Below are 25,056 nucleotides of genomic sequence, written 5' to 3' on the forward strand. Positions count from 1 at the left end.
TAACAGATGCAGCAGATCCTGGCAGACAGCTATTGCTACAGCATGACACTTGCCCCTCTAGTTCAAATACGATGGCGCAGCATAAAATTTCATGCAGTATCACCGAGGAGTAGGAAGACACTACCTCTTGTTGTACAGGGCAAAAGTGAGACCATTATCTGAACACTGCTTGACTCTAGTGTCAGCATTTTTCAAAAAGCTCTGGCAAACTTCGTGTAAGCAGGTGGCATTTCTAAATTTATCATTATTGCAGCATGTTTTGATGAGGCTCCTAAATTTCTCACCGTCTCCCACTTTTGCTTTTTCTGTTGACTTGGCTAGTCAATATATGTGGTCCTTAAAATCATTACATCTTACTGTGTGGTAGAGTACTCCAGCCTTTTCAGTAACTTCCTGGGAATTTTTATTTTTTTTTTCTTTCCTCCCCAGAGGATTCCCATTGTGTTTGGAGCAGCACTCTGGCCTCCACTCTGCTCTGTAATTCATAGCTGCAAGGCTGAGGCAGCCTGTGACCAGCCTGCCTTCCCGTCCAAGGTAAGAGTGGAGGGGAGGGCAGCACTGGTGCCTGGTGCTGCTGCCAGTGCTAAATCTTTAATGCTTAGATGCTTATAGGTTTTAAGGTTGGTGCTGAAGTGGCTGGTGCCAGTTCTGACACTTATTTCCTACTGTCTTGCTGCACCAAAAAAACTTAAAGCATCGTTCACGCTCTTGCTGCCAGAGGGGGCTGGGTAAGCCATTTGCCTGCACGTCAGAGTAATGTGCATACGCTTCTGGCAGATGTGGCATGAGCAAAGCATCCCTGGGGTTGGGAATCCTGAAATAAATTTTTTTCTTGCATGGCACAAGCATGCAGGTGGTGGCAGTCCCCTGTGTGGATGGGGCCTGGGCTGGCTATCATTGAAATGAATCGTTTTTTCATAGGCTGGGTTCTGCCATGGAGTTGGTGGGAAGTGTGGAGTCACGCTGGTGGTTTTTCCTGTTTGTAATGTTCAGCCAATAGGAAGGTGTAGATAAATTACTTGCTAAGATGTAAAGCTGAAAAATAGAAATAAAGAAACCCTTAGAAGATGTCCACATAGAGCAGCGGGTTCAAATTCTTGAGAGGTTCTCTCCCCACTTCCAAATTGCTGCAGGATGAGTCATGGCTGCCCCCCCCGGTCGGCCTGTGTAGGGGAACAGGAGCGGGCTGGGGACTGGCCTGGCCCACACGGGTGGGATCTGCTGGGACCTGCCGGCTGGGAAGTGTGGAACATCCGTCACATATCTCATACCTTGACTGAGACATTGAGAACTCTTAAAACACTTCCAGAGCAGTAACACCCAGGGTTTCCTTTCCATGGGGGTAAGGACTGTTGAGCAGAGAAGAGGCGTCGGTGCCCGTTTCTCTCTGCTGTGCAGCCTTTCAGGCCACCTCTGTGTGGGGAGGCTGAAACTCGCTGGGGGGGCGTCCAGCCTGGAAAGAAGAGGGTGCTTGAAACAATGCGCAGAGAAAGCCCTCCTCTCTCTCCTCTCCTTCCCTCTGCTCTGCTGCTGTCATTGTATGCAGATCAAGCACAGTGAAAGCCCGTTCCTGTCCCTTGCAGGTCCCTCAAGACACGGCCCGCGCTTCTCGCAGTCAGTGGCCATCTCCTTCGGCCGGTGCGCGCAGTCCCCGCTGGCGCCGAGCCCCCCGCGCCCCGCTTACCGCCGGCCGCCAGGTAACGCTGCCGGGCGCCCGGCTGCGGGCACCGCCGCTCGCTCGGCCTCGGCGGGGCTGCGGCCGAGGGACCCGCCGGGACCCACCGGGGCCGCTCCCGCCCCGCTCCGCCCTGCAGGGGGCGCCGCTGCCGCCGGCTCCGCGCCGCCGGGCTGCCCGTGTCCTGCTGCGGAGGGCGCCGCGGGGCGGGAGCGGCAGCGGGAGCGGGGCAGCGCCGGGCCGGCCGCCACCCCACACGCCTGCCGGGCGCGGCCGGAGCCGTGCGGAGCGGAGCGGAGCGGCGCCCCGAGGGCAGGTGGGTGATGCCGATGTCGCTGCGGCTGGGCTCCACGGTGAGGGGCGGCGGGTGCTCGCTGTGGCAGCGGTCGGGGCGGGCTGCGACTCTCGCCGCGCCGCTCTCTGCCGGTCGGGCGGTGCGGGCGGCCCCGCTGGTGCGTCCCGAGCACGACGGGCAGCGGTCCCCGGAGCCGCTGCGGGCAGCGACTTCCCTCGCCGTGTTCGCCACGGCCCCGGTCCCTCTCCTGCCTCTCCCGCGAGTTTTGAAAGTGGCCGCCCGCCGCCCTCCCGGCGCTGCCTGGCCCCCCGCCCCAAGACGGGGGCAATTTTTCTTTACCACCGCTTTCCCCCGTCCCGGCTTGGATGGTTTTTCCACCGCGGAGCCGGCACTCGTCTGCACCGTGCTGATTCCCAACTGTCAGTCCCTCGACACACCCCCACACTCCAAGATGTTTGCTCCACGGATCTTCCCTCAAACATCAAGCGCTGGACTTTGCCCCCCTGCACCCAGTCCTCCTCCTAGCTCTTCAGATGATATTTGTGCTTGTGCTTAATCATAAAATAGCGATTCCACAGGAGCACCCTGCATCCTGTAAACTTCTCTGTAGCATTTAACAAAGGAGCCTTTCCGCACACTTTGTAATCATGGTAAGGGAGAACGGGCAGGGACTGAATAGATGGCATTAAACCTGTGCGCGCTTTTACCTCATTCCTTGCCCCCTGAAAGCCCTGACCCTGACTCATCTTAGCCAAGCAACTGAAACAGTTTTTCAGCAGTGTCCTTTCTGCTGTGCCTGGGAGCTCGCTAAGCCTTGGTATCCAGCGAGTGCCTTAGTGGAACTACCAGGTACGGAGGGCCTAGCATCCCTGTGCTGGGGGGAGAGGGCAGATGAAGGGAACAGGCTGCCAGGTGCCAGTTGTCTCCAGAGCTGTGGGGAGGATGTGTGTGAAGGCTTTGTACCCTGGCACACAGGGCTCAGGGGCCCTGCTGGGGTAACCTGCCCTCTTGGAGGTGCAGGCAGTCCAACCTGGAAGAGTGCATTAGGCAGCAGGTGTGTTCTCGCTGCTGTGGCATGTGCTGGTGTGTGATGCCCTCACTGGGGATGCTCCTGGGAGGAGATTTTCCTGCACGGTGGTTTGTGTGGTCTGAGAGTCTCCCAAAAGCACTATAGTTGCTTTAATGCCCTTTTATGTCCTGGTGCAGTGTGAGCACGGGGTGAGTTTCGAGTGCAGAGGTGTTGCAAGCTTTGCTATAGCTTGAAAGTAGTAAAGATGGTTGAGCACCCTTTTCAAAACTGCCTTGGGTAGAGGCCCCGATGGAGGAGACAGAAAGGGTTAACTTAAAGAGAACAACATGACTCACTTAGTAAATAGCAGTTAATGGAATTGCTGTAAGTATTTAAAATTATTTTCCTAAGCAGATGGTCAACTATTAGATAACTTGATCTTTGGATGTATTTGTTTTCAGGTTTCTTATCAGGCTCGTAAGTCGCAGACCTATGTAACTCAAGAACTGTAGTAATTGCTAAATTCACCCTGCATGAGAGAAACTTAACAGAGAGAAAGAAAGCATGGCCAGCTCCTGCTGTTAGAGAGACACCCCCCAGAGCATGTTGCCCACGTGAAGTACAAAAAAATTAGATAAAGTGATCAACAGGGATGTGAGAAATATTTCAATTGAATTAGATCTGTGGAAGAAATACCATATTTCAAATCCCAATAAAAAAGTCAATATAAATGTAATCACTTATCACAAAAATACTATGAAAATGAAATCCTGTCTAATGTGGCAAATGGATTCAATTCTGAATTAAACAGGAAAGCTATGAGCCTCTGAATTTGTAGAGAAAACATGTGGGTACAAACTGCAAACATGTATGTGTGTATATAAAATAGAAATGACCTATTCCAGGGTGTAGGGGGAGAAAAACAAAAAAAAAAAAAAAAGAGGCAACCAGGTCTCCTTTTTAATGCTGATCATGTGTAAGTTTGTAATTTACACATGTACATAACCTGTCTTGCTTTCCATATGTATCTTTATACATAAAAAATAGAATCAGCATCATCCCGTGCCAGGTCAGGGGATGATAGCCCAGCAATGATGTTTTTAGGCTCTGTCCTTCTGTCAGTGGGTGCAAAAGGCACTAAAGATCCGAGCTGAAAAAGCCTCCCGTCAGGTCTCCCATGTTTGCATTTCTATTTTTGCCAATATTTTAATAGGATGTTTCCATAAGGGCTGCTGGCACTATTGCATTGTGATGTAATCAACTTTTGAAAGCTATTTATCTTTTTTGTTTAATCTTCAATAATGGATTTTATGTAGAGCCATGTGGTTAAGTCCTCTTAAGAACTACTGGGAGAAGCTCAGTCCAGCAGGAGATTTGGAGAGACTGTTTTGAATCTTCACTCTTCCTTTCGGTTGTGTTTCTCTGAAGGGTCTGTGCTGGCTGGCCAAGTACATCCCCTTTGGTCTTGAGGCTGGTAGCTTTTCCATCTGGTGTGGAGGGAAAACCTCCCACTTTACCACTTCCTTTCTGCCTGGGTGACTGATGGCTATATGATTTCTCGTCTATACAGGATGCTTAAGGCTTCACAGATTTTCCACCAAAACACTTATTTTCACTATGCTTCAGCTCTTCACTTTGGTTCGACATTTCCACCCACGTGAGATGGGACAAAGCGTAATGTGGCTAAGTACTCTCTAAGTGTTCTGTGCAGCAGTGAGTGAGTTGTTTTCCATCCAAGGGCTTGTATCAGCATCTCTCTTGGTGTCCTGCAAAGTTTGTCCTTGTCTTCAGCTTGAACAGATTTTGAGCTCTTCTTATTAGTTCTTTCCATCTGAATTGGATGAATAACTCCAGGTCACTCTTGTGTGCTTTCCATCTGAAAATGGAGATGGGCATTAAAGCTTTCTTTTTTGTTGGGCTCTAAACTAAAAACAAAGAGATCTTGAGCTGTGCATCAAGGAATCAGAGAGAATTCTCACAAGTCAATGGAGAGTTACTCCCCTCAACGGGGTCTGGTATTTAGGACCAGAAGGTTTGGTCGCTTCATGGATCAACTTAGTTTTGCAGTGCAGCTGAACAGCCTTGGTGAAGCAACTTGAACACAACAGCACCAGTTCCTTTCCTCCCTGCTCATTTTAAAAAGACAAAGTTGCCTACTTAATGAGGTGCTTGTGTAGCTGAATATTGAGGGTTGGTCTGTTAGGGGTAAAAAACGGACAGGGCAAGAGGATCTGGGCAGATACACAGAAGGTGGTTTAACCTCAGAAGGCTTGAGGTTCCTCTATAGAATTGAAAGATGCTTCCTCCCTCCCAAAGGTTGCATCTGTGTCAGGAATAATTATTGGTTGTATTGCACTTTTTTTTTCCTGAAGTAAATCTCTGTAGATCAGAATGGACAGATGGCACATACAACACTCAGTTATGGAAAACATCCTCAGGAGGTTTTCAAGGTCGTCTGATCCATGCCTCTGCTCAAAGGCTGGATCAGCTATGCTTTTGTCATTCCTGACAGCTATTTCTCCATCCTGCTCCTAAAGACCTGCAGCAGAGACTCCTTACTTTCCTGGCATGCAGGAAACACCCTGGTATCCAGCTTAAAACCTCCTTTGCTGTAACTCAGTCCTCATCCTGGCCACAGTGGGCAACCTGCAGAGGAGCAGCAAAGAGTATTTAGAAGTGCTTCAGCAAATGCAGGTATTTGGTAAATGTGGGTGAATAAAGGTGTGATCTCTGTCCCTCCTCAGCCTGTGTTCTGTAAGGAGCAAATCATATGAAACTTGGCTACCTTGTGCCTGCTATGACCAGAGATCCCTGATGGGGGGTGAGGTAGGTGGGCTGCACTACAGCTCTGTACAGTGATGCAGTTGCAAAGTTAGGATCAAGTTGTTTGGATAAACACAGCAATGAGGTTATGAAAAGAGCTGAAGAGCCACTAAGTGCTTAGGAGAGTTCAGAGAAAAGCCAAATGCAACAAGATGGCTTCGGTAAAACGTACATGTTCAGGGCGATTGCCGCTTTTAGGCAAAAGCGTTAACAGTCTTGCGGCATGTGTTTGAGTGCAAGCTTTGTCCCTTCCTGTTCAGGACGCCTGGGGCTTGATATGGGTGCTATAAAAAGACATCTAGTGCTATGTGAGACATCCTGGTGGGGCTGGCAGAGAATAGGATAGGACCTGAGGGAGGTGCGTGCCTTTCTGAAGTGACAGCAGAAGCTCAGGTGATAGCTTAGAGCACTTCAGACTCACTATCACTTACATTTAAGCAACTAGCTCAAACCTTATCAGTTTAGTTTATAATTTGTTCTGGAGAAAGGGTGCTTTTCATCATTGGGCCTGTTGGTTGACTATTAAACCCAAAAATTACCAGGTAGCATAAAATACATTGTATCTTGTGTACAGTATATGCAAATGCCACTGTAGAATATAACGCAAGAGCAGGAGTACTGGAGCCTCCATGCCCACAAAGCAGCGGTAAATCTAGTGCCAGGAAGACCACACTTGAAATTTTACGTATGTTTTGGGGCTCCTGCTGATGTTTTTTTTATTTTTATTTTTTTTAAAGTTATACATCTCAAGCCCAAATGAAATAAGTACTTTGTTACAACTACAAATGCAGCAGTGAAAGGCAGGGCTTGGAAAGAAATGACAGCTACAAGACAAATTGCATTTATCTGAAATGATAAGTCAGGGGTTGCATGCAGGAGGTTTATCACTATCTGACAGGTAACAAGATAAAGTCCAGGTGTTACACAGGGATGTGGAAAGACCTGAAACAGGAATAAAGAATACTTTACATAGCATTTTTAGGGAACATTTGCAAACAATGCATCTCTGACAATGGAGAAGTTAGCGAGGAGTGAAACTTCTTGCTGCCATGGTTTGAGCCAGGGACAGGGGGAGGAAAAGGCATGCCGAGGATGAGGGAATCTTCCTGTCCTTCTCTGATACGAGGAGAGGAAAGGGGGGTTTTCCTGAAGCTTTGGAGACGTGACAAATGACATGCTGGGCGCCTGTCTGTATGTTGATTAGCATTTGTGATTGCACTCAAATCCAGGGTGGAAGGCACTCAGGCATTCTCAGGAGGCCCCTAGTACTTGCAGATTGGGGCTGTTTTATCTGCTGGCTAGCTGAGATACAGTGTTCTCTGTCTTCCTGTCCCTTGTGTTTATCCCAGGTGACACTCACAGCAACAGTTGTGGCTCCTTGTTCAGCAGCTCTTCAAGGAGGGCAGGAGAGGGATTGTTCACTGGTGGAGCCATGCAAAGCTCAGCTGAACCTGAGCCAGCGTCAGCTGGGGGTCATGTCTGCGTATCTCCTGGGCAGAGTCCCTCACACGTTTGAGTGAGTAATGGTGCTGAACAGAGGGAAGTGCAATTTGGGCTCATTCCGCTCTTCTAAAGCGTCCCTTTGGGAGCAGTGAAGCTTGCGCTATTTTCCCTGTTAGAAGTTTCTTTCTTCATTAAGTATTCAGACCTCAGATTCTCTCCCATTTTTCTTCTGGTTTTGCTGCTTTGGAGCTACTTTGTTTTGTTTTTAGACTATCGTGTTCCTCTCTCACTTCTTGTTGTGTCGTTGTCGTCTCCCCCCCCTTCCCCCCCCCTTATATTTTTTTCGTATTATTAGGAGAGCATACGTGTTTCTGCTGTCTTTGCCTGTTCTGTAATGTTGGCCTGTTACCTGTATCCCCCTTCTTGTCCTGGGGAAATCCTCTACAAACTGACCTACCATTTCGGTTGTTGAGGTTTCCCCAGAATAGGATTGTCAGGTTCTGGTATGAATCAGTTGTTGAGGTTAAGAAGTAAAGGGAAGTAGGATGTTAAATATCATATTCTGTGGTGATAACAACTTTGGTTTCAGTATGAGATCCATATACTTGAGCACAGACTGGGATTTTCCATAGGAAACATTCCCCAGGATAAAAGACAGCTAGGAGATATATGGCTCTTTAATATGATCTTCAGAAGAGAGACACGTGATTGAAATTTATTTGAATAATTACAGTTTCCATATACGTCTGATCCACAGATCAGTGCCCAGGTTCAATGGGATGATGGAAAATAACATCAGACAGACTTGGGCTGGCACCAGCACCATTACAGTTCCTGAAGCATGTGCAAGGAAGCACGTTGACTTTTTAAATGTTTCTTAAATGTTCTGCAGCCTGGATTTTTGGCAAAAAATGACCTGTGCTAATGGCTACCTGGTCAGGGATTCCTTAAAATATCCTGATTCCAAAAAGTGCTTCCCTCCCAGAAATCAGGCCTCTTTAGCTGAACCTGTTAAGACTGAGGCACCCGACTTTGTCAAACACCTACAAAACATTAATCTTTTGTTTTATGTCACCCTGTGACATATTGCCAAATGCTGATGCAAGCTCTGCTTCACCAGTATGATTCATTTAGGGTTATAACATGGGTAGACATAGAGGATTCTGGAGGATTCGATGTAGTTATGTGATTCTTTTTCTGTGGTACAGCTGTGTGGTGTCAGCTCTTGCAGGATATAGGAAGACAAGAAACCATATTCATGGGCTGAAGACTGGAAAGAGGATTCATTGACAGGTTTTGTAGTCTTTCCTACCCCATTCCTAAAGTGAAGTCTTCCTTTTCCACTGTGTAGCCACAGTACAGCCTAGCTGTATGATTACTGCAGGCAAGAGATGAACACAGTCCACTTGGGAGAAACAACCCTAAAGTCTTGGGGATGTCTGTTTTGGGCACCTTCCTGGGATCCATCTGTGTTTGACTAACATCTTTTGTGTTTGGAGTCAAATGCCACGGTCTCTAAGGAATTCACACTGTGAATCTTCTTTGGTTTATCCTTGTTCAGGAAGGTGTGAGGATCATGGTTGTCATGCGTTTGAGAAGTGATTGCAGGTGTTGTTTACAGTTGCAGCTTTTTGTGATCTCTTATTGTGCAAAACCTGTAAAATATGTTTTCATAAGGGAAAAAGGCCACTTCCCAAGTGCGGTAGAAGCATCTCTATTGATGTGGAGTACTTGCTGCTGCTCTCTTTGCCTCTCTTTGCCTTTCTGCTTCCTCTGGACAAGCACACTCACTCATAAACAGCTGGCAAGTCCAGTAATATGTTTTCTAAAGTGATTTGTGAATGGCTACTGGTTCTCCAGTGCAATGGTTTGATGTAGAAGGGGAGAAACCAATGACTGATGACATTTTCACCAGCAGTTGGGTGCTCTCTACCCCAGAACATCAGTGTCTCTGGCCTGAGCAGTCAGAGGAGGAAGCGGGCAGAGTTAGCAGGCAGTTACTTGAAAGCGGATGTGCTTTTACCACAGCACTAGGACTTAAGAAATGAAGAAAGGACTTTTTTAGAGTCCTCAGAGCACTGGCTAAATGCTGAGACTTTGGGATCAGTAAGCAGTGACATTGGAGACTTCTTAATAAATTGGATTATAATTAGGGACTTGGAAAAAAAAATAAGTCACTAAGTACCTCTAGAGAGGCTTGTATTGGCATGGATGACTGTGATAGTGAAAATGCAAGTCACTTTGCAGGAGTGACAGAAGTATGGTGCAAGTCCTAGCAAGGAGAAGAGGGAGGGACAAAGTAAGGGTATGTGGCCTTGAGACATCAGCAGAGCATCAGCACCTCCTTATCCACAGAGGGTGGCAGAGTCCTGAAAATTCTTAAATAACTTTGAGACTGAGACAGAAATGCTAACAGGATGATGAGCTGTGACACAGGGCAAATAAGCATTAGCAAGTCAGGATGAGTACCTTAAAAAATGGAAGAGGGAAAGCTGGAAACAAACTAAGGAGGAAGAAAAATTTTTCTTGTAGCTTTTGCCTGCTTTTGGGATGAAATCACATCACCAGCTTTGTCACGCTGTCCAAATGCGTTTTCGCTGGTAGCTGATTGGCAATCTGAGGTGAAACCGGTTGAATGAAACATACTGGTGCACAGCCTGGGGGTGCAAGGGGCCAGGGCATGCCACAGGGCATGGGAGGAAATAGGGTTTCTTGCATTGGCCGAAAATCAGCCAGTATTGCAAGGCACAGCGAGCACGTGGTCAGTCTCTGTAGTTGAACCAGCCAGCAGCAAACAGCCGGTAGAGAGCAAACGGCAGGCAGTGAGGTGCGCTGTGCAGGGGCAGAGGGAGGGGCGGCTCTGGGGGTGGTCAGATGGGCTCTGTGGATTCCATGTCAGCAGGGCAGGCTCTGTGGAGTTTGGGCCGAGTGCTGCTGCTGTGTCACTGCTTACACTGATAAGAGAAGGGAGCAAGTTGAGGAGGAAGGATATGATGAGCTATGTTAGCAACCCAATGGCGGCCTCACTGCTTTTCATACTGTGGGTGGGTATGAGTCAAACCATTTGGGTGGTAATGGGAGCTTCATGGTGAGTCCTCAGTAATAACCCTTGCTAGAGGGGTCAGCATATGAGCCATGGATGAGCTAATGCAGTGAGCCAGCTTTGCTTTGGCTCAGAGCAGGTAGAATTTGCTCATCTCTGTTCAAGTTGTACAGTGCCTTCATCAGGATAGGGAAGGGCAGCTGGGGAATCATTTTAAGTTACATGGAGAGAGATGGGAAGATTTATATTCCTTCTACTGTAGAAGACAGCATGTTGGTGTAGGCCTGGTACAACAGCATTCCCTGCACTGAGGTAGGGTGAGTTTTTTGTTTTACTGGCAGAGCTTATGCAAGCACTGCTTGCAACCTGCAGAAGGACAGTGCTTGGAGGAGAGAGAGCAGGCAACACAAGACCTGGTGGAAAGCAAACCTGTAGTCAGAGAAGGCAAATAGGCTTTGGGAACAACTGGATAAAAATGCAGGAAAACACACAGATATACCCAATTCTCAACTGCCTCTCTGGAAACTTCATCTAGAAATGAGAGGTGAAGTTACATCTGGAGAGAAGTCTACGCCATTATTTTAAAAATATACCAGAATGGATGCATTAACAATATGATAAATATTTTCAGAGCACATTCCTCCCTTGCCTGTATTCCTCAGTGGGTCACCTCTTCTTGATATCCTGTTTCCTCATTTCTCTTATTTTGTTCTTGAAGGAAATGCTCCTTATGTATGAACACAGCTGGCTTTAGTAGGACTGTGAGGAGGCAAAGTTTGCTTTTGAGTTCTTCCCTCACACAGGAAAGGAAAACTGGCTCCTCAGAGACATTGTGGACGATATTGGCAGTAGTAACTTGTTTCTGGCCATGGTACATGGTTTTAATTATGCTTTCTTACATGTCTGTCTTATGAAAGCTTGGCCAAATGCTCCATTTTTTATTTTTGGAAATGCCACTGTAGGTCAACATCATCAATCCTGGATACAAATGGTTTGCTCAAAAATCCAGCATGTTTCTGTGCCTTTTGGCAATATATCATGATGCTTGCTGCCCAGTGAGACTTTTCTCTAGTAAGCACAGGGGAACCTTTTCCCTTTTGTTTGTTTGTTTGATCTCGCTTATTTAACTGCTGGTCATTCAGCCTTACTTAGTTTTGCCCTCCCTGGCTTTTTGTGACCATTAGAATGGGAATAATTACTGTGAGGGTTTTTTTTTCTTGCTTTTAAACATTTATAACATCCACTTAGGAAAAAAAATGGTCAAATGCATTCTGTTTTAGTCTTCTCTTTCGCTACTGCAATAAAAATTAATCCAATTCTAGCACTTGGGGGGGCAGGAGGCAAAGCTGCAATATTGGTTTTGCATTAGCCATTCCTGTTAGCCAGCCCATCTGTGTTATGACCTTTGCTTGTTGTCCAGTGGGGATTTTGGGCATTTTTGTCTTGTGATTTTTATATGGGGTATACACAGGAGAAGAGACACAGGACAGGCTTGAAAGGGGTGATTTTATTATGCTTTTTGTTTCTGTCACTGCTGCAGTGATATGGGTGTCTCTAGTAGTCCTCTAGTTGATAAAGACTTCACACCCCAATTCACCGTGCTTGTTCTTGCTGTGACTATAGCCTCCTTTTTTGGCCTGGACTGCAGCAGAGACAGAAATGTCAAACAGAAATGTTGTCCCCCTTCCCCATTTCTGAACTGACAGACGAAGATCAGGGGCAGTATAGATCTCTGAAGAGCCATTTCTTTTGCCTTTCACAAGTATGTGGAGTGAAGATTTTAAGTCTTGGAGGGCTGCTGCTTTCCTGTACAAGGAGGTGATACCAAGTTTAGCAAAGCTGAAGCCCTCATTTTATTCATAATTTCTGGAGAATATGCAAAGCCAATCCAGAAGCCTTGTTACCCCACTCTAGGGTTTACACTGGCGGAAGACTTCACTCCCCAAATAGAGACAAACTCTGTGCTTCGAAAGATCCTTGGCCACGCATTTTTTGCAGTCAGAGTGTCAGTGACTCAGTTGATGTTTTGAATAAAGTCTGAAGGGTCAAACTGCCATGTGGAGCCCCTTGATAAAACAAGGATTTCCAGGCATCACCACGTTCTTCACTTGTATGGGTGTCCACACAGGCAGGTGTGCAGGACATGGGGCATCTGTAACTTCAGGGAAGGTTGAGGAAAACTGCAAGTGCTCCAGGTACCTGAAAACCTAGAGCATGGTTTGCTGATCATTTTGCCTGCTTTGTTTCACTTGTATCCTTTGTTAACAAAGAGCAATCTAGAGGGAAATAGTCTATTATTAATATTTAATTTCCTCCTATTACTGTAAGCAGATGACCTAAAAGATCATTTAGCCAGCAGCCAATAATAAAGCAAATAGGGGGAACCAGAAAAAGTATGTCTTGTTTAGATGGGTAATGCGTCCTTCCTCCTCTCTTCCCTGCTCCACCCAGCCACATCTCTTCATCCTTTGATAGGAAGCAGGAGTGAGGATGCTCTCTGGCACCATCAAGCGCACTGGCTTCATGTGAACAGTCAGAGGCAGGGGAAGCTGCTCTATGTGAAGTGTTCATGAAATACTGAACTTTCGAAAGGAAACTATTGAGCAACTCAGAAAAATGCTACTGCTGCCTTCCCTCTCATTCTCCCTGAAAGGAGAGCTGTTCTCATTGTTTTACAGCCTGAGTTGTTTTGCAAATTTGTGTACTGCCTCTGAGCAGATCGGTTCATTTATTGTGACTTGATCCTCTACAGTAATGGGGAGAGCCAAAATTTCTTAAAGTCTTTGATTTGAAAGATAGGGAAATTCTCTTTGAGCTGAAGGGATTTCAAAGAGAGGATAAAAACTGACAAGCATCTCCCCCTCCAGGCTTTGGAAAGCAGGAAACAAATGATTTAGCAGCACCAATTTTTGCTCTTACAGCCATGTGTGAATTCAAGGGTTTTCCCTCAGGGAGTTAGGTAATCTGTATGTGGCTGGTACCTGAGAAGGGTCATGTTGTCAAAAGGAGATGCTAGATTGTGATCTTTGGAATGAGCCTTGATGAAGACTGCCCTGGCCTCGTGAGCTGCCTGCTGCTCTGCTTAGCCCATCCTAAAGCAGACAAGTAGAAACCAATCTTCTCTGGAGCCCGGGGAGGCGGCAGCCTGTCACTTTTGTGCCCACAGACTGTCTTGGGTGCCCTGAGGGCTGCTGATCCCCTAGAGATTTTGCTGGTATCTGTGAGTAGCTGTCAAACTGAAGTGTCACAGACATTGTCATATGTGTCAGTCTGGCATGCAGAGCAGAGGGCTTCTTCCCTGTACCAGTGTGGCAGAGTGTGGGCATCCAAAACTGGGATGCCTGAGCTGAGCCTGAAGGGGCCAAGCGCAGGAAATGAGCTTGTTTGAGGTGGGGGATGTGAACCAAGCAGTGGCCAAGGGCTTGCCTTCATGCTTTGGGTGCTCAGGAGAGAGAAGGGGCAGCACCTTAGTCCAAAGCCAACTGGAGATGCCAAACAAAAGCTTGCTTGGGCTCCAGTGCTGAATAGCTTCATGGGAACGTGCTGTTCAGATGCTTTATTGAATTTTCAAGGAGCAGTTTTTCATTGGGGCTGAAATATGAGAGAGAACAGAGTGTTCCAAGTCACTAAAAATGAACAGAGCAACAGCTTTACAGGTTCGTGAGTGGCAAAAAAAGGTTTATTTAATAATGGGGCAAAGACCGGAACATAGCCCAGGGTATCAAGAAGGAATTAATCCAATTAACAAAATAAAACACGGGCTTAAGAAGAAATACTAATTGTAGCTGCCCAGCAGGTTGTGTGATACAGGTTATTTTTCTTAAGCTTCAAGAAGCTTGCAGTATTGATCCCTCAAGGGCCTGAGATGTTAAATATACCACTTCCCCGGTGAGTAAAACTGATTGTTAATTAATTTTGACTTGTCAGACTTGGTTGCGGAGCCTTTGGATCTTGCATGTAGTAGATGATTCTAAAATAAATTTTGTATTGCCTCTGGATGTATGTCTTCTTCTCCAGGTGGTCTGTATTTCATTTTGTCCCTGTGCAGTAAATTTCTAACCTTATGAGCAGAAAGACTGAGCCTGTTCTTTTTTAAAAGCAAGTTCCAAATACTTCTACAATTAATGATGTGTTGTCACGTTGGGTGAAAGCTATAGTGGGCTGACACTGTGAGAGATGAAGATGATGAGATGAGCGAGTTCAGGTTGAACATGTGAACCTCCCAGGTTGTGGCATCTTCTGTAAGTAGCAGGTGAGGCCTCTGATGTGCCAGGGTTGTGTGGCTAATAATTGCATTTTCTAATGTCAGTGGCAACTGCAGAAGCACTGGTGCTGAAGAAGACACAAAATGCTGGTTTGTTGGGGCTGGGACACCTGCTCAGCTCCAGTCATCTCTCTTCTGAGATATGCTGGCTCTGCAGAACTCTCTAAGGGTTTTCCAGCCCATCTGAGAGCAGAGGGTTGGAAGGACATGTTGTCCTGTCCTGGCATAACATCTCACAGATTGCTTCATAATAAATGGCTAGGGCTTGGGTTGAAGAATCAGGCCACTGTTTGTGAGGCGGGGGATAGTAAACAAGGAACTAAACAAATTCAGAGATAAAAAATTCAAATTTAACATCAGACCATGAAACAGTTGAAGTAGAAACTTAAAAGCTCTGTTGTGTCAGAAAACAGTAAGTGATGGGGGTCATTAAACTTCCTATTCCAGCACTGTGCTTTTTCAGGATACGTGCAGAGCTGTAGGCAATTCCAGTTTTGTCTTTGTGCTGAATGATTAGTATATGGGGGAAAGACTATCCGAGTAATTTCACTTCAATCCTCTTCACTGAGGTGTATGTGGTATGAATATGAGGGGCAAGAACAACGTAGCAGGACTTTAAGTAGATCTCAGCGTCAGGTTTAATGTGACCAGTTCTCAGGCTGACTCCTTTCAAAAACCAGTTACTTCAGTTCTTTTGACTTCATCTCAGAGTAACTTGTCAGGGTGTTTATGGTGGTTTTATTTTACATAGCAGTTGTTTTGGCCCAAGGATGTCACAGTAGTTTGTTAGTTTTTTCTTAATTTGTTGTGCCACTGGAGTTTGGTCAGGAGCTTGACCTGCATGGAAACATGTGAGAATGTTCAGAAACAGAGGGGTGTATGCTTCCTGCTCCATGGCCAGAGTATTACCCCCTCACTGTCTTACTGCCATGATGCCAAGGGACATGGGAGCTTGCACCCACTTCAGAGCCTTCAGGCACAGCCATGTGTCATACCCCTGACAGGCACACACACTGTCTGTCTCTTAACAGGCCTGTTTTGCCCACTGTTTCCCTTGTTTGGTTGGGTTTTTTCTTCCTACCAACTTTTGCCTGTCCTGTTTTTCCCCTTTCTTGCTCACACACATGCACAAAGCACTGTTTATTTTTCATCTTGTCCTTTCTGTTTTCTCTCCCTCCAGATTTTCTTTATTTCTATCTTATATTAATTCTAATCCCCTCCCTGGAAGCCAGGCTGGGAGGGGTTAGCTTCCAGCATCACTGCCTTGAAACGAACCTATTGGGATTTGTAATGGACAGTCAGATGCTAGCAGAGCGATGTAGGAGCGTATTACTGACATCCCTGAAATTCAAGAAAGTGGAAGCAATCTTCAGGTCAGCAGAAAAGCAGAGTTTGTACTAAAGGAAGATAGGCAATACAGAGACTTCTTGGGGTTTTTTTGTTCTTTAGAAAAGATTAAATGGATGATTTTTATCTTCCTTTTAACAGCTAGATCACAAACTAGTATCTTCTGTTGATTTCTTCCACACAAACCAAACCAAACACATAGACAAGATTGCTGAAGGTAGAGAAAAAGCTAGGTCTTTGAACCACGTCCAAACCACCAAGAATCATTCACTTTCCTTTCAAATGCAGCATTAGCAATAGAGCTCTAAATCAATGAAAGGTCTAAAATTAGATTATATTCCTGAGATCAGATGTGAATCACAAGTTAATCATATTTTCTTTTATTATCACTGTCTTTACCCTTTTATTTTATCCTGAGAAATTAGGTTTCTGACTTGAAAACTGAGTAAACTGTGAAGGCATGAAACTCTGCTGGGTTGGACCATACTAAATCACCTATGGAGGGAGCCCCAAAAATCTTTTGGTTTGGAGGTTCATGTTGCATCCAAAACTGAGCTGAAGTGATTTATCAGTTAGTGCAGTGTGTCCCTCTCTTCCCCAGCCCTCTGATGTTTCAAGTAGCTGTCTTCTTAAAGTAATGAGAAAATATTGCTGCAAAATCTTGCTAAAAAAGATTAAAAACCCCCTCTGGAAGTGACAGGGTAGGACAGCAAACAGTTTATCTCTTGACTGTGGCACAAAGCTCAGGGAAATGTATTCTTCATTGCTATGATTTTAGCTGAAACTGGTGAAGTGCTCCCATGTCTGAAAGCAGAGGTACAAGATGACCTGCAAGATCAGTGTGCGAGTGAAGCTTGCAGGCATGTAGGTGGTATGTATCTTGTTCATATGAAACAGCAGCTGTAGGGACTATGATTCCTTGCAAGCAGCACCAGCTTCAGTCCTAGATTTGTGTGGATGATACTGCAGGAACACGAATGTATACTTGAGAGATGATGTTGGTATTTGTGCCTATGTGTGTGTTTCTAGGGGAAGTGTATGTTGCTGGATGTGATTCTGGCTGGTTGTAGTCGAAGAATGATGCTGACCTGAATCTGTAGATGCAACAAGCACTATGGGCAAGACAATGGCAGGTATAATGGATAAATTGTTTGCTTATAGGATAAAGATTTATGTGAACAAAAATTATGGTGTTGCAGGAGGGGAACCTGCAGAGACCCTTGCAGAGTATATGTACTCGGAGAAAAAATCCTTGAAGATGTCACTGTCTGACATACCTCAAACTATTCTCCCTGCTGGTGATCGTGTTCCAGTATCTGTGCACTTGAGGGAAAGACTAGGTATGGCCACAGAGTGGTGACCACACGCCAGCAACGTAACCCCCATATGAATGAAGGTTCGTGTCATCGCGGAGCAGCGTATTTGTGCAGCACACTTTTGTGGCAAAGTACACAAGGGTGGGCAGCACCTGATGGCTCAAGTCTTGTGTTTGTGATCGGAGGGAGACAGGTGTATGTAAGGAGGCTCCTCCACCTTTCCTCCCTGCAGCCACAGCACTTGCCAAGGCATAATTAGTGGGGCTCTCATGTTTCAGGGCAGACTATCGAGCAGCTGCTGAAGTGCCAGCTCGGTTAGTAGCATGGAAAACAAAATGTCCCTTGTTTCTCATCACCACTGTGAATTACTGCCTTCCTGAACCTTGGGGTTGGCTCTGCAGCTTTCAGGATAGACAAAATGTGAGATTTTTGCCAATGATGTATTCTTCTAGGTCTGTTTAATATCCATTATCAATTTAATGTGCCACTTTAATGAGATTTTGCTTTTCCCATCTCCTCCACAGAGCTGATTACTTAGCGTATATGGTCGGTGTTTGGTTTGTGTTTTTTTTTAGAGGAAACTACAAGTGAAGAAGTTGAATGTTTGCTTCAGCTAAAGAGACGATTTCCCAAGTCCTAGTGGGAAAAGGTGAAGAAGAGAACCAGAAGATGTTGCTAGTAGGTATGTACATGACAGGAAGCCATGACTAGCACCGTGATTGTCACAGGAAAGAAAAAGTCACAGCCGACGTGATGCTACCATAAAATACAGTTTCTGTGTCATGTTGCCTGCTGGACTTTGTGGCCTGGGGAGCAGTGTATGTCTATGTGAGGTAATCTCCTGTCCATTCATCTGCTGGAGTTTGAATTCTGCATCTGGTTAATCCGCTTTGCTGGAGTTGGCAAGCCCTGTTTGTTTTTTTCTTGGCACCCGCTACTGTAAAGATCGTGAACAGCTATGGGGAGAAAAGGTGGTGTGTAAGCAACCTTCACTGGCTGGCAACAGAGTCCTCTTCAGCCCCCAGGCAGCTTTGAGGTGTCTTGGCTCTTCAGTGCTCTGCAGATATGAACGCTGAGCTTTTCTGGCACGTTCTCACATCAGCCTGGTCGTTCTCACCATGCTAGTACATGGGAAAGAAGACTTCCTCTCAGATGTAGCTTACATCATCCTGGAACTGGTCATTGCAGTGCTGGCCATCCTGGGGAACATCCTGGTCTGCTGGGCAGTCTATCTGAATAGTAACTTGCAGAACGTCACCAACTATTTTGTGGTGTCCCTGGCTGCTGCTGACATTGCCGTGGGTGTGCTGGCAATCCCCTTTGCCATCACCATCAGCACTGGCTTCTGTGCCTTCTTCTATGGCTGCCTTTTCATTGCCTGCTTCGTCCTGGTCTTGACTCAGAGTTCAATCTTCAGCCTCCTCGCTATTGCCATTGACAGAATCATTGCAATCCGCATACCCCTCAGGTAAGCATGGATTGGGCTGGGTGGGTGGAGCGGGGCTAGGGTGGGGAGGGATGAACATCATTAAAAACAGCGTATCTGGAGATGAATTGAGGGAGGAAAAGTTAAATGAGGATCAGCACTTTTCCTGTTGTAATTTGAAAAAAAAAATTCTAGGTCTTGAAGGCTGCCTTGGCTGCTGGATTTTCTGGTCGCTTCTTTTACCAGTTCCTTCTCTGTCCTCACATGGTGTATGCCCATGGCATTGCAGCAGGGCTGCCTAGGAGCTGCCATTCCATATGTAGACAGGATTATGCGGTCATCTCAATAACCTGTGCTCTGAGCTGCAGCCAACAGCACCAGAAGCATCGCTGTGGGAAACTGGAGCTAAAGCAACACGTGGTGGAGGGCAGAAAGGGGTGGAGGTCAATTTGTCTCCTTCCCTGCAGGGAGAATGGGGGACTCTGCCTGCAGTGGTAGCAGCAAAGTTGTGGAGAGTGTGGATGGGGGTTTTCTCTTGGGGGCCCATTAAATGTGGAGGGAGGAGAAGCAGCAGGCTATGAAGAAATGGGCCTTAAGGAAGATTTGGACTAGCTTGGGCACTGCCTCTGGAAGCAAGGCAGGTATTAGGGCAAGGCAGAGGCTTGTCTCAGCCCAGACCTGCAGATGGTTATTCTGTGGTCTCTGGAGTTTAAAGGAAGAAAAGGTCATTTCAGTATCGGAGCTTGAAAGCTGAACATGACGAGCTACTACTTTATGTGCAGCTAGGGAGGCTGATGTGGGACAAGGGGAAGTTTTGCATCATGCGCAGTGGCTGCTACTCAGTTCAGTTTTCCAGAAGCATGTTGTTGTGATGGGACATATCTGACCATGGGTTCAAAGCAGAATTTTGTTTTGTGGACTGGCTTTGAATGCTTCCAAGTCATTCAGTAAGCTCGAAAGGTGTAGAGGAAGCCCTGGGAGAGGCCAGTGCTGGCGAAGTGTAGGAGTCTCCTTCCTTCCTGTCTTGTCCTTAGGAGGATGCAGCACACTGTCAGAAATGCTTGCTTCCTATCGTGAACAGCAAACATGACTGCAACAATGGAACTAGTTTCTGATTGTTGTGCTCTCAAGTTTGAGTTTTTGGACATCCTCACTCCTGTTGAGCTTAAATCACTTGTGTTGATCTGTGCAATATAGGTTTGTCTCATGTGAATACTTTGGCCATCCAGCACTTAGTTCAATTAACACAAACCTCCCATTCAAAAATAGAAAGCATTCTTTTCCCTAGAGCTGCAGAAATTACCTTTCCATGTGGACCAGTCCAGCACAGTCTTTCCTGAAGTTTTGCCTCAGCAAGCTTGTACTGCTATAACGTTATTGTTAATTGTTGGTTCCCAAACCTACAGCCATACCTGTTAACAGCAATCTACTTTTGATGTAGTTGTAAGGAGTAGCTATTTGATTCCATTATGGAGAAAACTCTATTAATATTAGTTACCTATAAATTGGACTGTTTCCACTTTTCTACAGTTCTACATGTAGATGTTTTCCGTTTATAAACCAAAATAATGATAAATGGTACAAAGAAACATATGTAGAGTAGACCTCGTGAGCTTGCCTCCGAAGTTATTTTGGGATTGCTAGTGTCTTTAATTCATCTCTCATGAGCTAACTCTGAAGACTTTTGCTGACGGTTTAAGCACACTTATTGCTAGAAGATGACTTGCCAGGAAAAGGATTTTAAAAATTGGGATTTCTGCCCATATTTGGGGTTATCACTGCAACTATATTGTCTTGAAATTTTAATTTCCTGGAATAGCCAAGGTAAAGAGTCTTTTAGCAAAATCAGACTTCATCAGTGCTGGGCATGGTACTGGTTCACTATTTTGTTTTTGAAAAAACAGAGCACGCCCTTGTCCACCCTAGAAACAGCGGAGTTGATTGGATGCAGATACCCACAGGTAGATCCATGTGTTCCTCCCCCTCCGTGTCCTCTGCTGGTTTGTCCTTTTACAGTAGAAGTGAAGAACCTGTCAATTGTGTTTCCCCTTAAGAATTTATGGATGAATAAGCATTAGATTTATAGCCTCAGACATGCTGAGAAAGTGAAAGCTGATTAGCTGAAGAAGGAAATGTGATACGATTTCGACTGCACACATCTCTTTTTTTTTTTTTCTTTTTCTAATATCTGGTTGTCTGAAAAATGTGTCAAACCATTGGAGGAAAGTTCTGCCACTGAAGGTGCAATGTTTTCACCCCATCCTTTAATGCCTGGGAAAGCCTCTTCTCTCCTCCTCAGAGGACAAGAAAGGTAACACCAGGCATTCCTAATATTCATTAGATAAAAAAAATAACAGATCAGACTTCCTTCTCTCTAGCAAAACCAAAAAGGGCCAAATCTATTTTTTCTTTTTCTTTTTTACTGTTTCATGTCTGATTAGTCCTAAGGAAGGTAACTTCATGTCTCAGTGGATATATATGTGAAGGTGTACTCCCACACAAATAAACTGTCAGTGTTAAGGAGGCAGAAGAGTGGGATTTCTGATACAGCTTGGTTTTAGACACCTCAGTGCATAATTAGAGTTACCTTTGGAATGGTTTTTCTGTGGATAAAAGATCCTCCCCAGAAAAATTGCAGTAAGGAAAGATACCTATAGGTAAAATTTAAAAACGCATTGAACTGATTTGTGAACCTCTTATCGGTTCTACCTTTCAAACGATTAAACCATTGTGTAGAATTTGATAGACTTACCAGAAGTTCTCAAACACTTCACTGAATTCTGCCAGGATTTATACGAATGTAACACTCTACAAGTGGCAAAAAAGCACTCCCTAGGAAGTGAGTATGAGTCATTGTTCCTTTTAGGATAAAATGCGAACTCTCTGACATGACAGGTACCTGAAAACCTGTACTCACTGATATAAACCCCCAGGGTGTTCTAAACAAAACTGGCCATGAGTGTGAGCTCCAGCATGAAGTCATGGGCCAAGAACAATTGCCGCTTTCCAGGCTTTTTGGTGCCAGCAAATGCTGCATGGGCACAGAGCCCAGCCACGTGCTCTTGTGCAGGCATTTGTGGTAAAGATACTCCCACGGTGGAAGGACAGGTAGCTCTGATGCACTGGAAAGGGAGGAGAAATTTTTCTTTCTGCAGCCAAATGGAAAAGTTTTCTAGGGTTACCGCCTGCTCTGTGTGCTGGGTTCAGGTATTCACCTGCAGCATAAATATTTATGCAGGTAATACAGTGCCAAATACAGTAAGTAGCTACTGAAGTGCAGACATTTTCCTCTAAAGTTCCTTTGGAGACGACTGCCTAAGCTACTGGGATGCTTCTCTGGGAAAGCATTACTAAGGTGCAGCTCCCTGACATTTGGAACATTGATGGAACAGATGAAATCGCAGCTCTGAGGTGGTACTGGGATGCTTTTCTGCCAGAGGCTAGGGGAGCTGGACATGAAGGACTGGCTTCTTGAAGTCTGGGGTAGGAAGAATAGGAGAGGTGAGCAGAAACCCTGAAAGTATAGGGCATTGAAGTGACCTTTGTGCTGAGAATAGTGTCTTTCAGCAGTTGCTTTAATCCTCCAAGGTTGCCTTCTCAAATGCTTATATATGAGCATCTGAATCAGTGAATCAGGGATTTTATGTTTTATTGTCACTCTGAGCCATATCTGGACTTATTTATTTCCCTGCTCACCATAAACCTTTTAACTTTACAACAGACATTGCCTACATGCGCTCATGTTAGTGACAGATTATGGACAGATTCAGCCTAATATGAAAAAAGCGTAATTCACCTCCTTTGAACAAGCATGGGCATGGCTTTGAAAGCAATGCCAGTTCTCAATGACTTTGTGGGCCACAGTGGAACTTGCTGTTACCAAGGTTTTAGCCTGGAAGCTGATCATGCCACAAGCAAAAGAACAGTGCCTGCACACCATTACCACTTCTGTGAGAGCCTTGTGCCCACCTGTGAGATCCCACCCTACCCTGTCTCCACAGCGCAGACAAGCACTAGTGTCAGTTAGCACCTGGTGATAGGGGAGAAGGTTTCTTGACTGAGAGTTTTTGGAAAGCGTTGTTTAGGCGGTGCATGCGAATCTGGTCTGGGTTTGGTTTCTTGCTCTGCCACAAGATTTCCTGGATGATCGGGGATTGTCAGTGTCTCTCATTTCCAGGTACATGTAATAAGGGCAGAATATCTTCCTTTTTTCTTGCTCCCTATGACTGCAGCTGCCTGAGGCGTGGGCTGTTGAGCAGATGTGTTCTGTGAACAGTGTTTTGTAGTGATTTGTTAAAAATCATTGAGCGCTGCTGGAATTCAGTTCAAAGCCCAGTGCCCTCAGAACTGAGCACAGGCTTTCTGGTGTGGTGCAGTAAAGGTGGCTGAAATGTGCTCCGTGCATGGCAGAGCCATCTCGCCAATTGCGCGGTGCTGTCAGCCAGAGGTGGGTTTGGAAGGCAAGCAGCAGGCTGGCTGGATGCTTTTGACAATGAGTTAGGCCAGTTACATATCACGCAACATACGGAAAGATTTTAACTTCTACCTGAGGACCCTGTGGTTCTTACACCAGCTCTGTCCTCCACCCAGCTACATAGTTTATGAATCAGACTGGTGAGGTGCTGCACTTTGTGAGGGAATCGCTATCTCGATGACATAGAGTTTAGGCCAAGCACCCAGAAGTGCCGCATCCTCAGCCAGGTTACTCAAGGGAGCATAGCTGACTTGTACATTCACCAAGGGCAGTTGCTATCCTGGAGTCAGTTTGCCAGCCTGATGGTTGGGAGAGCAGCAGCGCAAGTGAAATTATTTTGGGGAAAACATCCACATTTTCATGTGTTTGGAAAAGTGAGTTTTGTTTTCTAGAGGAATCAGGTGACACTATCCCCACACCCAGCTCCACTGTGTGCCCATGCTCTGCGCTAATGTTCTTTGTGTCTGGAATTTCACGAGTAGAAGTCATCATTTATGTAGTAATTCCAGTATTTCCAGGAAGCACAAGAACTGCTTGTGCACAGACAATCCAGTGCTGTCTGGACACATCAGACATGCTACAAAGTCACCTGCCAGCTATGCAGAACATGGGCTGCAGGTGTGACCAGCTCCTTTCAGCAGGCTGTGTCTCCTACATAGGTGCCAGCAGCTCACAGTATATGTGATGCATCCTGGAAGGCCTGAACTTACGATGTACAGCACTGGGGACACAGAAAGTAGCTTTGGGCTGGCTGCTGTGAGCCTAGAAAGATGCCTAGACAGGTGCACAAACTCCCCAATGCTGGCCTGGTGACATCTCTAAGCGGACAAAAGGAATGAGTCCAGGAAAGTCCATCTGAACAATAACGCTACCTCAGCCAAGTCAGCCAGAGGTGTCTCCTATGGATCCTAGAAATGAAGCTCTCCCAGGAGAATTACAACTTCTCAGTGGGTACCTGGCCAACATGGTGCCGCACACTATGTCACGAGATGCTATGAACTTTCTCTCTTAACCCCTTGAGATACTGAGCAAGGAATTACAGAAATGCACTGCTGATGGGTGGATAATTGCCACTGCCAGCACAACACTGCAGCTGGAAAGTAGGCAGCTGCTTGGGTTAAGTGCTGTTCCTAAGCCTCGTAAAGTTTGTTGCATGGGAATCCCCAGAGGGTAAGAGGGAGGGAGAAGTGGGGGGGGTGTTTGCCTGGAGCAGTAATTAATATATTTTTAGTGGAAGGGAAGGGAAGGGACATCTCTAGTCGTGGGATAACAGCTGCACAATTTCAAAATTCCTCTGACAAGATGTAGCCAATTCCAAGGCTGCAGAGTTTTGAGGGTTTTTTGTTTTGTTTTTTTTTTTTTTCCATGCTTTAAGTGCCTTCAGCCAGTCTCTTGCTCCCTAAGTGTAGTTTCCAAAGCAAGATGCTGTTTTGCTGCGTTGATAAGGTCTGAATGTGAGCAGCTCCCTGCTACCATCCATGCTGTGCCCTTAGCATCCCCTAAACGTTGGGCAGGATCCACTACTTGCTGGAGAAACCTTTTTATCTCTCAGAATCAGCTGAATCCCTCCCTCATTTCTGGAAGGAGGATTTCAGTGACTGGGAATTGTGTGGTTGGCTGCCTTACCCACTCCCTCTTTTCTGATTTTGAAATGCAGCTGAAGAATGGAGACTCAAGCCTGCCAGGTTTTGTGTGGAGCCAGTTTTTTTTTCCAAGGCCCATCAGCAGGGATTTAAAGCGCATGCAGGATCTCCATTCTGTACTGTGCCCAGGAAAGCCGCCTGTCTCCCCCCCTGTCTTGAACTTGCATTGGGATAGGAGCATGAACCTGTGGGAATAACTATTTCATTGAGAGATGGAAAGATTTCTATGGCTTGTTGGATTCTTTTTTTGAATGTTTGTTTGCTGAGAGAATTCTGGGGACAGAGGGAGAAGGAGCAT

The 25,056-nt window shown here is 45.9% G+C and overlaps 1 protein-coding gene across 5 annotated transcripts in view; it reads left to right on the forward strand.

Annotated features, from left to right (window-relative positions):
- Window positions 1-1,825: 1,825 nt before the first annotated feature.
- ADORA2A (adenosine A2a receptor) overlaps window positions 1,826-25,056 on the forward strand; it is a 30,468-nt gene continuing 7,237 nt past the window's right edge. Inside the window, exons 1-4 of one of the 5 annotated variants that reach the window (XM_056342548.1) lie at window positions 1,826-1,991; window positions 7,152-7,318; window positions 16,929-17,032; window positions 17,791-18,683. In XM_056342548.1, the coding sequence (XP_056198523.1) occupies window positions 18,334-18,683 (350 nt within the window). In that variant the 5' untranslated portion in view covers window positions 1,826-1,991; window positions 7,152-7,318; window positions 16,929-17,032; window positions 17,791-18,333. The other 4 variants (XM_056342555.1, XM_056342537.1, XM_056342562.1 and 1 more) reach the window with 4 other exon arrangements.

This window comes from Falco biarmicus, chromosome 1 (assembly GCF_023638135.1).
Source record: "Falco biarmicus isolate bFalBia1 chromosome 1, bFalBia1.pri, whole genome shotgun sequence".
In the NCBI taxonomy this organism is placed as follows: Eukaryota; Metazoa; Chordata; class Aves; order Falconiformes; family Falconidae; genus Falco; species Falco biarmicus.